Source organism: Aptenodytes forsteri, unplaced genomic scaffold (genome assembly GCF_000699145.1).
Source record: "Aptenodytes forsteri isolate BGI_AS27 unplaced genomic scaffold, ASM69914v1 Scaffold155, whole genome shotgun sequence".
Taxonomy (NCBI): Eukaryota; Metazoa; Chordata; class Aves; order Sphenisciformes; family Spheniscidae; genus Aptenodytes; species Aptenodytes forsteri.
Genome location: NW_008794446.1, coordinates 474296 through 487082, shown reverse-complemented (window position 1 = coordinate 487082; position 12787 = coordinate 474296). Strand labels below are relative to the sequence as shown.

At 44.1% G+C, this 12787-nt stretch overlaps 1 protein-coding gene across 1 annotated transcript in view; it reads left to right on the top strand.

Moving 5' to 3' along the window:
• The window catches only part of DHRS12 (dehydrogenase/reductase 12), a 32162-nt gene extending 28699 nt beyond the window's left edge, over positions 1–3463 (top strand). The window contains exons 10-11 of the mRNA XM_019474839.1: positions 540–677; positions 3199–3463. Of these exons, the coding sequence (XP_019330384.1) occupies positions 540–677; positions 3199–3326 (266 nt within the window). The 3' untranslated portion in view covers positions 3327–3463. The remainder of the gene's footprint in view (positions 1–539; positions 678–3198) is intronic.
• Positions 3464–12787: the final 9324 nt, after the last annotated feature.

Here is a 12787-nt window from a genome sequence, read left to right as displayed (position 1 = left end):
TTCCTCACCCACCGGACAGTCCACCCATCAAATCCATACCTCTCCATTTTAGAGAGAAGGATGTTGTGGGGGACCGTGTCAAAGGCCTTACAGAGGTCCAGACAGACGACACCTGTAGCCCTTCCCATGTCTGCTAAATACAATGCTGCAATTGGTTTCCTAGAACTGGTGAGAAGATAAGAGCTAAAAATCCTGTTAGAATACCTAGGTTTTGGTATTTCTGTTTCCCCCATGTCTTACTTCTTTGCAGTTTAGAATGGAATTGGCTCAGGAACCTCTCACTGATCCTGTTCTCAGCTCCTACTAGTTTTGTCCCTGTAATTTGACCCAAACAAACAACTGGTGGATCATCTGGCAGTTTAGCACTATTATACCACAAGTCATCGTACTCCTAGCTATGGGGAAATACTTATTCTTTCATGAACTCTGAGATGCCTTGTCTTCTTCCTACACTCATAATGGCAATTTTAAGCTGCTCTTCTATTTTTATCAAAAAAGCCTTGCATGGCAGACCACCATTCCATTGTTATTCTCTCTAGCTGTGAGATCGTCAATGCCAGATTTCTATCAGAAGATGAAGAATACTCTGCGCACAGAGGCCCAGGGAGCTGATACTGTTGTATGGTTGGCAGTATCATCTGAAGCGACAAAGTTACCGAGCGGCTTGTTCTTCCAAGGTAAGGCGGCAGTGTCTTACGTTGCATAGCAGTGGAGATCCCTAAGCTGCCTGGACTGTAGGATCTGGCCTGGAAGGGGATGAAGGCTCGACCAGGCAACCCTTGTTCAAAGGATAAAGTATTTCTCAAAATCCTTCCAAGACTAAAGGCTCAAGTGAGCATCGTGCAACCAGGGAACGACCGTGTTAAGTTGTCATGTTCCTGCTTTTGTCCTCTAAAGTAGCTGATAGAGACTTCAAAGCATTTCTTTAGGGAGGGTTTGGTGGTTGTTTTTTTTTAATGAAAATGGCTGTATTCAGGACTGTGCCAAGGGAAGGTGAATCACAGCAGTCAAACAGCATCTTTTATGATGCTGGGAAACTAGCATCCTTCTCACAGAGCACTGGGGGTTGGCTTTGCTTTGACAGGCTCTTCCTACCGTTCCATGCTAGTTAAAACTGCCAACTCCCCCTTTCTCTGACGCTGGGCAGAGACTTGAGCACAGTGGCGTTTTTGGCACTGTAAGCACAGGGAATGGAAAAATAGGGCAGAGCCTTTCTTTTCTCCCAGGCAAATGACAGGCATCTTAGTAGGAGCAGCTGGAAGCATAGATGTCTTAATGGTGATGCTGGTTAGTCCAGTAGGAGAAAGGAAAAGCTCACAGTAATTGTTTACAGGAGCCCAGTACTTTTCTTGGATGTGGCACTCAAATCCTGATCCACTGAATTTCTGGCACAGCATGCAGGAAGTTCAGACTTTTCTGGAGTTGGGTTGACTTTGTCCCTTCTGTCGCCTCCCAGACAGTCACACAGGGTTGGTTGACAGATACTTAACCAGACCTTTTTCATGTCATCATGTGGTGCATGCATGCATGCACCTACATCCCAGCTGGTCAGTCGTCTTTGTAGAACCAGGCTTTGTCTTTTTCGTATTCCTATCACCTTCTTCTGGTCCTAATGCTTCTGCTCAGTTGTCCTTGCTCTAGATCATAATTCCACCCAGGCTTTTGTCTTTGGCCTTTGTCTACCCCCAGCTTTAGTAAACAGGGAACACACCTTGGCTTTTTAGCTATAGATAATTACTTTTGAGAGCTTTGGTCTCGACATGACTGCTCTTAAGGCTGCAAGAGAAGTCCTGTGTCCATGTCCCATGCTTATCAAATAGCGATGAAGTCAGTTATTTCTCTCTCCTACTGCCCTTTGGAAGCCACAGCTTAGTATGGGCCCTTTTCAGGCCCTTTCAGTAACGGGGCTTTGTGTGCAGGAATACTTTACCACAAACCCTGCTCTTCTGGTCCTAGACGGCCATTTCCTGAATCAGTCGCACCTTCCCTCCATTTCTTCCGTTCTCTTTTATTCTGTTCCCTTTGAGTGCAAACCAAAGCCAGCAATCTTTTTTTTCCTTAGGAAAAAAAAATGGGAAGTGAGAACATGACTTGTACAACCAGAATTCTCTGCATCTGCCAAAACAAGTAAAAAATGTTTGACAGAGTCCTGCTTTCCAAAGACTAGAAGCATCTTCTCCGTGATGCTGAACTTGGCTTCACACATAGTTCCCAAACTTTAGCACAGGCTACTAGAAGCACTACAATTAGGTAGGAAGCAGTTCATATTCAGTGATGGAGAAGGGAACGTGCCTCTGCACGTTTCTCTCTCCACAGTTTCCCGTAAGGAGAGGTTATGTGGTGTGTGCAGCCAGTTACAACATTTGCTCTTAAGAGAGCAAACATCTCTGCTCCCCTGGGCAGCCTGGTGGCAGCCTGATAGGTTTTCAGAGAAATCTGCTGCCCAGTGTTGCAACAGCTTGTTCTTTTAGTCTCAGCTGGCTACTGTGAAAGTTGGACTTACTAAAACAGACTAACAGTGCTGCACCAGCGCTCTGACGGTTGCTTCATAGACATCTGAGAGCACTGCCATAAGGTTCCCAGGCTCTAGATACCGTGTTTTTGGAGAGAAAAATCCCTTAGAATGGATGGTGATATAGCTATATTTACACAGAGTGAGCGAGGAGTACGAGATTTGTAAAACCAACCAAAGCATCAAAATCAGCAAATTTGGTCAGACATCTTTATGTTGGATACATGTTACTTATGGTGATTGAGCGATTAGCATAAGTTCTTTAGCAGTTAGAATTTAACCATTTATTTTTAAGGATGAAAGTAAGCATTTTAAGGTATAATCCAAACTACAAAGTCCCAGCTGGGGAATTTGTGTAGCACTAGAAACATTATCCAGGAGGCAAGAAAAAACCCTGTCTCATGCTGAAAAAGCAAGCTGCAAGTAAGGTCTTGCTCCCCAGTCTAAGTCATATTGCGCTAAAGCACAATCGCTCTAGTTCCAGAATACAAATGAAATTAGTTTAATTTCTGGTTTGGAAGATATGCTTAACTGACATTGTTTACAGATACCTAGAAGGTAAGTTTCCTGGCTTCAAGACCGTGAGGTACATTTGGGCAGTATAGAGCCTAGCAGAAAAATCTCCTTTGTGCTAGAAGAGGTAGTTAAATATACCCATAAGGATTTTTTCATTTTTCGTCTTCCAGACAGGCAACCAGTCCCTACACACTTACCCCTGGCAAGCACCCACAGTCCACCGGAGGATGAGGAGAAGCTAATGGAGGTGCTGGAAGAGTTCTCCCAGAAGTTTAAATCCACTTCTCCAGGAACTTAGTGTCACTGCTGACACAGCGTAACCACAAAGCTTCTAATTACACAGTAACAGTATTGTAGTGCGCCTGCTGTTGAGGGGAAGTAGGATGCCGTAGGCCTCTTAAAAATAAATTGTGTTCAGGTGTTCTCATCACGGGGGAGAGTGCTGCCTGTGACTTTTTTCTTTTTCTGCTGCCGAGAGTCTCTCCCATTGTGAATATGCACCTGCTGTCTCATGACACAGTAAGGTTGTGTTCTTTGAATTGGAAGAGAAATTGGGAGGCATTAAAACAAAACCCAAGGCTTTGTGAAGTTACCCAAAATCTTTTAAAACACTCAGCACGGAGAAATGCAGAGGAGCGTACCTTCATGAGGGCCACTGAAAGACTTCAGGAAAGAAGTAGTAAATGTTTTAAACAATATTTAACAACTACTGTATTTGACAGGTTGGTGGCTTCCTTTACTGCGTGAGGGTGACTGGGCTCGAACCTATAACTGGGAATGCAGAAACTCTCTCTTGTATCGCCTGCTTTGTTTAAACGGAAGGATTCCTCGTGGCCTTCAGTCTCTATAAATCAATGCTGGTATGCAGAAGTGATCTGCTTCCTCATGTTTAAACAGCAAGAATTTAGGAACGCTGCCAAATGCCTTCCACATTACTCTATGGAGCCAGGGCTGAATATTATCCCGTTTATGTCAAGACACCATAAAGTAGGAGGTTTCAACACATACCACACCCAGACATGGTTGGATCCAGCAGAGAAATGGCTGCATGACTCTAGGCATGAAAAGAAGTAACGTGCTAAGCTGTACGTGCTTGCCATTTCTGTGAAAGATCAAAGGGAATTGCTTTATCGTTATGAATGGATTAAGAGGGGGAAGGGAACACTGGGGGGGCACAGATTTCAGAGAAGTCCACCTCCTGATGAGAGGGTTGTGTTTTGCCTGGAACTGTTTATTTCCAGACACAGAGGATGGGATTTGTCTTCCCTGACCTGTGGACGTTTGAATTACTCATTGGGATTCTCACTGTAAATCAGTAGAGAGAAAACAGGCTTTTTCACAGTGATTTACTGGATCTAGTTTAAGAAACAACCCCTACATTCCTACATCTTTCTACTGGCGATGAAGACAACCAGCTCAGACTAAGACATTCAGATGGGGTTAATTTTGTCTTGCGTGTTTCAGATTTACTGCAAAGCCAAGACTATTAATAATGATAGTGGTAACACACTTTCTCCTGAACTGAGTGTGTTTGATAGCAAACTGCATACAGAACCCAACAAAGTCGCACTACTGTTTTACACATGGCTGTAGACCAGTGTGGTAGGACAAAAGACCTAGACACAAATATAACACGGGTGTTCTTGAGCTCCGTACAGTGACTCGTAGCTAAAGGCCATGCTGATGGGCAGAGGAGAACTCGTTATGTCCGCTTTACATAATTCAGTTTCCCAAAAGATATCCTACTGGCTGATGGCATTTACTCATTATTCAGAGACATCCTATTAAGTATCAATTTGGAAAAAGTTTTCAGCCTATTGTCAGTCTCCTTGGAAATAAAGGCTTTACTGCGAGAGAGGCCCTGGAATAAGTTTTCCCATGATAAGCAGGGGTTAGATATGTCAGGCTGTCGTCAGACTGTCGCAGCTCTTCCTGAGGAGGCTGGATCAGGCATTCAAACTATTGCTTCATTTTAGAAACTTAACTCTTTCTTGCACTACAGTGAAAGAAAACAACAGCAAGGCTTGTACAGACGTTTATTTCCTAGAAGTCTGGTAGTAACATTTTGCACGGTTCAAACTCTTAAATACAGTTACTGAAAATAAGAGCATGGCTGAACACGTATATAGTAACTGCATTTCTCTATCCAGTAGCTGCAAAGCTAAGAAAGACACTGGCATACTTGAGTATTTAAGTCAAGTTGCTTCTCAGCTCTTTAGAAGAAAAGTTTAATGACAGGTATTTAAATATAGTTAATAACCAAAAGTGGACTACATATATATATATACAAAAAACATATTTTAGTCCACATTCTGTACTGATGTATTTGAATAGCCTGTATTTTTCTTTTTAGTCACAGCTTAAAAATGAAGCCAAAGGTATGAAAACTGCTTTAATCAAAGTTTGGTCACAGTGTAAAGGAGCCAGATACTATGGTTTAAGAGCACTTGTGATTGAAAGAGAGTTAAAACACAGGACAGCGATTAGAAACAAAATCCGAAGTCTCCCGATGATGCTTTATTTCAGCCCTTTTCCACAAGAGCAAACACGGTGTGTGGCTGTAAAGCCAGCGAGATGCTTTGTGTTAATGCAATCCAGAATGGCTCGTACCTGCATGTAAGCAAATGCATTTAGTGCCACCTATAAAATTTTTAGGGGCAAGAGAAAAAAAACGGCATCCAGTGACAGATTACCAGAAACACAAGGTGGCGCAAGTTCTTGCTAAGCAGTGCGCACTGGGGGCTTCAGTACACACCTGGTTTATAAGGAGCCGAACGACAAGCGCAGCAGCTGTTCTTACTGCCCTTCCCTTTCCACGCTCAGCCCAACGCTTCTTCTATCCGCTTGCAGGCTTGTATGACTCTGGCCTCAGTTGTTTTTCACATTCTGAAAGCTTTCGCGTTTTTCTTCGTTTTGTGAAGGTTTTTGCTCTTGGGGATTTTGCACCAAGAGGAATGCAGCGCCACAGACCACGCGTAGAGTCATTTCCCCATGGCCTAATGGAAAGGCACAGCCCGTCAACAGTGCAGCGGGACCGACTGCAGGGATGCAGGGGCTACTGAAACGTTTCTCTGTCTTGGGTGAAAATTGTAGGAGGTCAATGTAACAGATAACAGACAATTTTGTAAACTGCATTTCCTCTTTTCCCAAGTTTCATTTCTGGGCCATGTTTATTCTTTGTAAAAAAACCAAAACCACCTGCGGTTGATTAAATGTATAAACAATTGTTTGCTGTCTGCCTTTGAATAGCAGGGCGTTCCCATGTATACCTCGCTATTCTGGAGTAAACTGCAAATACCAACTGTTCGCATTTGCAGCAACACACCCGCCAGCTTTTGTGCTGTCCTAACTCTCCACACTCACTGTTCCACTCACTGGGAACAAGTCGCAAGCAGGGACAACCCTTCCCGTTAAACAAGGCTCGGGTGGGGTGTTGAACATGCCCTGCCTGGGCTCAAAGAGGGGAGTGTTACTATAGACTTGGATGCAAACAGACTTAAGTCAGTGCTGAAAAACTCAGCGTAAACAATTTATTTGCTAGGACACAGCCCTGGGCCAGACATTTCAATTTTAAATTCAATCACTAATTGTATTTTTTTGAATAACAGAGGATTTTTTAAAGCCATAGCAGTAGGAGCAGTACTAGTTTTCATTAATCAATGTTTAACTCAGTGAGTGGAGAGTGAACATGGAGTTACTCTTTCAGAGAACAACCTGGTGGTCATTGACTCCAGTGGAGAAGGGCAGCTATAAACCAGTTTAATCCGCAAGTTCCTTTTGCCCGTGCCCTTCTTCCATTCCCTGTGTATGCTGCTCTCTCACACTCCCTGCGCAAAAATAAAGCTCCCCTTCTCATAACACCAGATCCTACTTATCTAAAAATCAGTGCTGGTCAACATCCACCCTCTGTCTTTTTAAACGAGCTGTTATCGCTCTGAATGCCAGCAGGAAGCTTCAGATCTCTCCTGGCTTAGCTCAGCTTATTTCCCTGTTTGTCCACCAGGCTTACATCTCTTGTTTTGTTGGGAGAGGTAGTTCTGAGTGCGTTTGGGCAGACCCAGTGACTGATTACAGGAGATAATTTTGAAATGCCAGTAAGACGACTTGAAAACTCTGTGTTTCTGCAGTTATCCTAACAGCACTGATCTAGACAATGAAAGAAAGAAGGTACTGAAAAGGCAAGGAGTCTAATGGGGAGTGGGTGTAACAAAAACACTTCTGAGGCTAAAAGTGACCAAACCCAAGAACTTCAATATGTGAAGCTGATCAGTATTTATGTTCCTCTCTCTAGAGGGAGCCATCAGATAAAAGTTAGGAAAAATGATAGATTCCTGTGAAGGAAACTTGTTCTCTCTCAGAGTAGAATCTAACGCACAGCCTTACAAAGAGACACGGTGCCAGCCTGGCCAAAGGTCTTCAGCAGGTCAGGTTTTCAGCCTACTGTCACGAGAAACAACTCAAACCTTTGCTGTGCCAGCAGTGACAGTGGTATTTCACAGATAAACATGTTGCTAGAACAGAAGAAAAGGGGTAAAACCTGCACCTGTGCAAACTTCAGGCAGCTGCCAGGAAGTGGCGTTTTCCTTGATGGTTAAAAATCATCTTCTTGAGCACCTTCCCTTTACTTTCCAGCTGAGAATCCGCGATCCGCAGGGAGCCTTGGGGCGATTCAGAAAATTGCGCAATTCGTTCACTGCCCAAACACCCTGCTTCCCTTGGCTGCTCACCCGCTGCCGGGCCGTCGGAGTGAGGATTCGCCGTGGCAAAGGAACGACCCCGCTTGCCCGTACCAGTAGTTGTCAGTTTTATGCCAACTCACAGAACGGGCAGATGAACGGGTCCAGTGAAAAACCCAAATTCCTCATTACGAATCGGCACACGCCTAGAGATGGAAAAGCAATAGCCAGAAGCTGATAGAAATTAATTCAGTGGGGTTGAACCAGCACAATTTATTCAGTTACGTTGGAGACACTTATTTACATAATGGCACAGAACTGGAAAGTGTTACAATATAATTAGCGGAAAAGATGGTCAAATTGCTGAGCAGTATTCCTAGAAAACACCGACCTGAACAAAAGCCAGTAAGATTTTTTTTCATGTAAAATCCCTCTATTCTGAAAGACAACAAAGCCCACAAGATATTGGTCAGTATGGTGAACTTAACTTACCAAGTAGAGAGTCAGCAGCAATGCTCAGCCTTTGGAAAACTAAACCACCTCTGAAACTAGTGGTAATGACAGAGATGAATCAAGTTCATGTACCCATTTTTTTCTGAAACTTTCTTGATTACTTGGTGGTGGCAACCCCACAGAATTTTCTTGGGACAGGACAAAGTAGAGGTGTTAATGATGGGTCTTTCACATCTGAGGGAAGCCCTGAGCTGTTTGTATTTGGTTGGTACATGCAAAGGTGCTGAATTCGGTGAACAGGGATAAAAAAAATTGTGTGGAGAAGCCTGGGAAGTACAAAGGTGATAAAACCTTTAATAAATTCAGATTATTTAATGTATAGGGAGAACAAGTAACTGGAGAGAGGCAAAACCTGTATCTTCATAAGGCCTGACACCTCTTGGCACCATCTCAGTAGTGATGCGTCTCTTCCCCATCATTTAAATATCGAAGTGCTTCCGCATGTAACGCATTTCTCACAGCACTACTTGAGGTAGATAAATACTATTGGGCAATTAAACCAAAGATCAAGAAATTGAAGTCAGATCTTCATAGACTCAATGTACCACCCTATCACTAGAACAACTCTATACTCCTTGTGGCTTCTGGATCCTGACCAGGGCTGCTGGGGGGCAGGGGATGGTTCGGCTTTGTACAGTTCTGATGAATATTCATTTCTACACTACTGGCTTTTTTTGTATGCTGATTAACATTCTCTCTTGGCATCTCTTCTTTGCAAAGACTTCGCCAGTACACTGTGCTCTCTTGGTTTCGTTTTGTTTTGAGTTCGATGTCCCCACATGGCACCAATTTCAATGCCTTTGAACTCAACCTCTTTCTGTTCTTAGCAGCACAATGTTGTACTGCAGCAAACAACATGTCAGAGATGGCCAAAGACTAGTCACAAGGGAAAATCCCCCAAACTGGGAAAATGCAATGAAAAGTCACATGTGACCACACAGAGTTAATTTCAAACTTAAATTCCAGAACTTCAGGTTATTGTTAAACTAGGGACCACTTTTTTCTTCTGAGGAGCAAAGATTTCCTGCCAAATTTCACATGCGATTTTGAAGAGAAAAATCTGTTTCTTCCTCAATATTACACAATAGGTCAACGCTGAAGGGACTTAGCACATTAATCCATCCTGAGAAAAGGATCAAGATTGTTGTTACCGTTGCATCCTATTGTCACATATGGAGCCAAAGTCTTCTAAATCCTAATTGAAAACATCCCATGTGCTCAATGTGGTCTCCTGGAAAGGACATGGCCTTCCCACACATTGTAGACCTATTTCCTATGCGCGACAAAACAGAATTTTGGTTGTTCTTACTCAAACCCTATTGCAAGCCGCAAGGACAGGCATATGTAGCTACTGTTAGTAGCCCTAGTATTTTAGATTTAGATTTAAAGAGAGACATCTTTTTTCTAACCCATGCAGTAGATGCAGACATGAAGTAGATTTCGAATTACTGAATAGCTGAGGTGGGAAGGGACCTCTGGAGGGAGGTCATCTGGTCCAACCACCCTGCTCAAGCAGGGCCACCTAGAGCCAGTTACCCAGGACCGTGTCCAGACGGTTTTTGAATACCTCCAAGGATGGAGAATCCACAACTTCTCTGGGCCACCTGTGCCAGTGCTCGGTCACCCTCACAGTGAAAAAGTGTTTCCTGATGTTCAGAGGGAACCTCCTGTGTTTCAGTTTGTGCCCATTGCCTCTGGGCCTGTCACTGGGCACCACTGATAGAGCCTGGCTCCGTCCTATTTGCACCCTCCCTTCAGGTATTTATACACATTGATGACATCCCCCTGAGCCTTCTCTTCTCCAGGCTGAACAGTCCCAGCTCTCTCAGCCTTTCTCATAGGACAGATGCTCCAGTACCTTCATCACCTTAGTGGCCCTTTGCCCTGGACTCTATCCAGTAGCTTCATCTCTCTCTTGTACTGGGGAGCCCAGACCTGGACACAGTTGGGAAAAAAGCTGCATATTCCTCTCTAACAGTGATTTCCTCAGCAGGCATAAAGCAGACCTTTTTTTCCCCTACACCTTTTTTGGATCACTCACAATCCTTTTTGTTCATCCAGCCATCCACCTTCTTATCAGCAACCAGCCTCACACAGAAGGAACACATCCCTCCTTCTCCCAGTACTGGAGATACTCATACCACCCTCTCGGGCAAAGCGCAGTTGCCACTTTTGATGTGCTAAGAGTCAACATGCTGACATTCGGGTGATGGCCTCCAGTTCAAAATGGCGAGGTGGGGAGGCCACTTGGGCTTCACTATGAAAAGCAGCTGTAGACAAGAGTGCTAACAGCTGAGCACACTAATGTCACCATTCAGGATTATTCTCTGTTACACTGGCTGACTTTTAGTCCTATGCACTACTCTGTTTCAACCATGTCTATCCATGACATTAGTCTCCTGTAGACAGAAGGACCATCAGTGCTATCATTGCAAGCAGTTGCCCACATACTTTTCCCCTTACTTAAGTATTTTCAGCTTAAAAAGACTGAAGTTTGGGGCTCAGGTTGATCTTCCTTCAGCCACCTGGAACACAAGTGGCTCAAGTCAGCTGCTCGGGCACTGTGTATGTGACCAGTGCCCGCCCCATCACCTGCCTAAGCGCTACAGATACTGTTCATTTTAAAACCAAGAACGGCAGGTAGATGCTCTGAAGAGCACTGCTTCTTCCCCCAAGGAAACACCAGCTAAGAGAGAAATGAAAATCAATTTTTCTAAAGTGAAGAGCAGAGGAAGGCCAGCATTGTTTGTACACCCCTTGGCACAGCAGGAGATATCACTAAAAGCCTGCTGCTGCACTTCAGCAACCCTGGGGAAAAAGGGACTTTGCTTCATTTGAGTGTGTGTGGGTGTGTGTGTGGGGTGCTGCATAGTTTACATCTGTACCAAAAGACACTCTCCCCCCCCCCCAGTAATGCAATTCGTAAAAATAGCTCAGATTTGTTATTCAGCAACTAAAATGGAAATAAAAGGACCCGGCAACAGGGATCCCTTTTTGTGTGGATCTAGAAGACAGAAGAAATTGAGACTGTTACCCTAACATGGCAGAACTGAAAGGCAGGCATTTTAACTCACCCAACGCCAAATCCTTCTTGTTTCATTTGGGAGGTAAAGGAATTATTGTTTGAATTAGGGACACCTATTTTCCCTTCATATCTCTACATTACAGCTCTTAAGGTCATAGCAAAGGGACACATTTCCCCTTCTCTGCCAGCTTCACTTTTAGCTTAAATCACTTTCTAAGCCACGGCCAGTCTGTCTTGAGACTGCAAGACAAGGGAATGTTCAGGTTAAATTCGGATAACCCTGCAGGTAGTTTAGTCAGAAAGAACAGCAAGGAAAATTTTGCAAAATGGATTTGTATACCCAACATCCATCCATCAGCAACACTGAACCCACAACTGCTTGGAAGAGAAGTGGGGGTGGCCAAGAGTTTACTGCAGAGCAGTCCAAACACACCTCGCTCCCAAATTTAGTCTCCTTTGGAGTCGATTCCTCACCTTTGTTTGAATGTTACATATATTCAAAAGGACTAGGCGTTGTCTCAGGGGCAGATCCTCAGCTTGCTGACTCCACCGCTCCATCAGTGTAAGCACAATTCACGCTGGAGTCCCAGGCTTGCTGCAACTGCTACGTCTCCTCGGGAACAGAGCGCTGAATGGTGATTTAAGCTCACTTTGGTGCTCCCATGTTTCTACCACCGTGAGAGATGCTTTGCTGTGCAGAGAGTAAGTCAGGTCTTTGGCCAAAAGGCCCTGAGCCCAAGGTAACGTGGAACAGCGTAGTCCAGCAAAGTTTCATACATCTTCTCTAGCTGGAATGAAATATTGGCAGGTGACTTGCTCACCTTGCATAGCTTTGTCAGCCAAGAACACTTCAGTCACCAGAAAACATGCAAAAGGTGTAATGAAAAGCCTTCCAAGAAGAAACAAGCACCTAGCTTCCAGGAGAGAAAGTGGGAGGACTTAGAAAATAATTAACATTCAAGCTGGAAAGAGAATCTTTTTAGTGCTGTGTGAATTATGTTTGAAAATATGCTTTAAAATATGCTGCCTAGAGGGGAACCAACAACAGGCTGCCAGGAAAGCCAAGGTGGCATCATTTCAGAGAACATGACTGCGAAATGCTGAAGCACAGTTTATAGGATGTTTAAAAAGAGAATTTTCCCTGAAAATACGTCCTGTGACATGTCCTGCAACATGCACACAGAAGTCCGCTCACCCTTTACTGTGGCAGCTCACCAGTCTAGAATTAATGCCATGGATTGTGTTAACCTTTTTGTTTCCTCAAAAGCAAATAACTGCCGGGCAAACAAAGGAGAAACTCTATTTTCTTTTGGCGTTATCACTCAAGGGAAAACACAAGGGTTCTCTAGGTAGCAATGTGCTCTGTAGCAGTAAACTTCATGGCCACCCCACTTTAGAGGGGAAAAGTAAAGTCCGAAATGGGGCAAGACTGAGCACCACTGGCGCGCTGCGTCACAGCAGCTACAGACCACGAGGTCTGCTCAAATAGGAGATACAGGAAAGCCCTAGGTCTGGTCTGCAGTTCTATTCTCTACACTAGTTTCT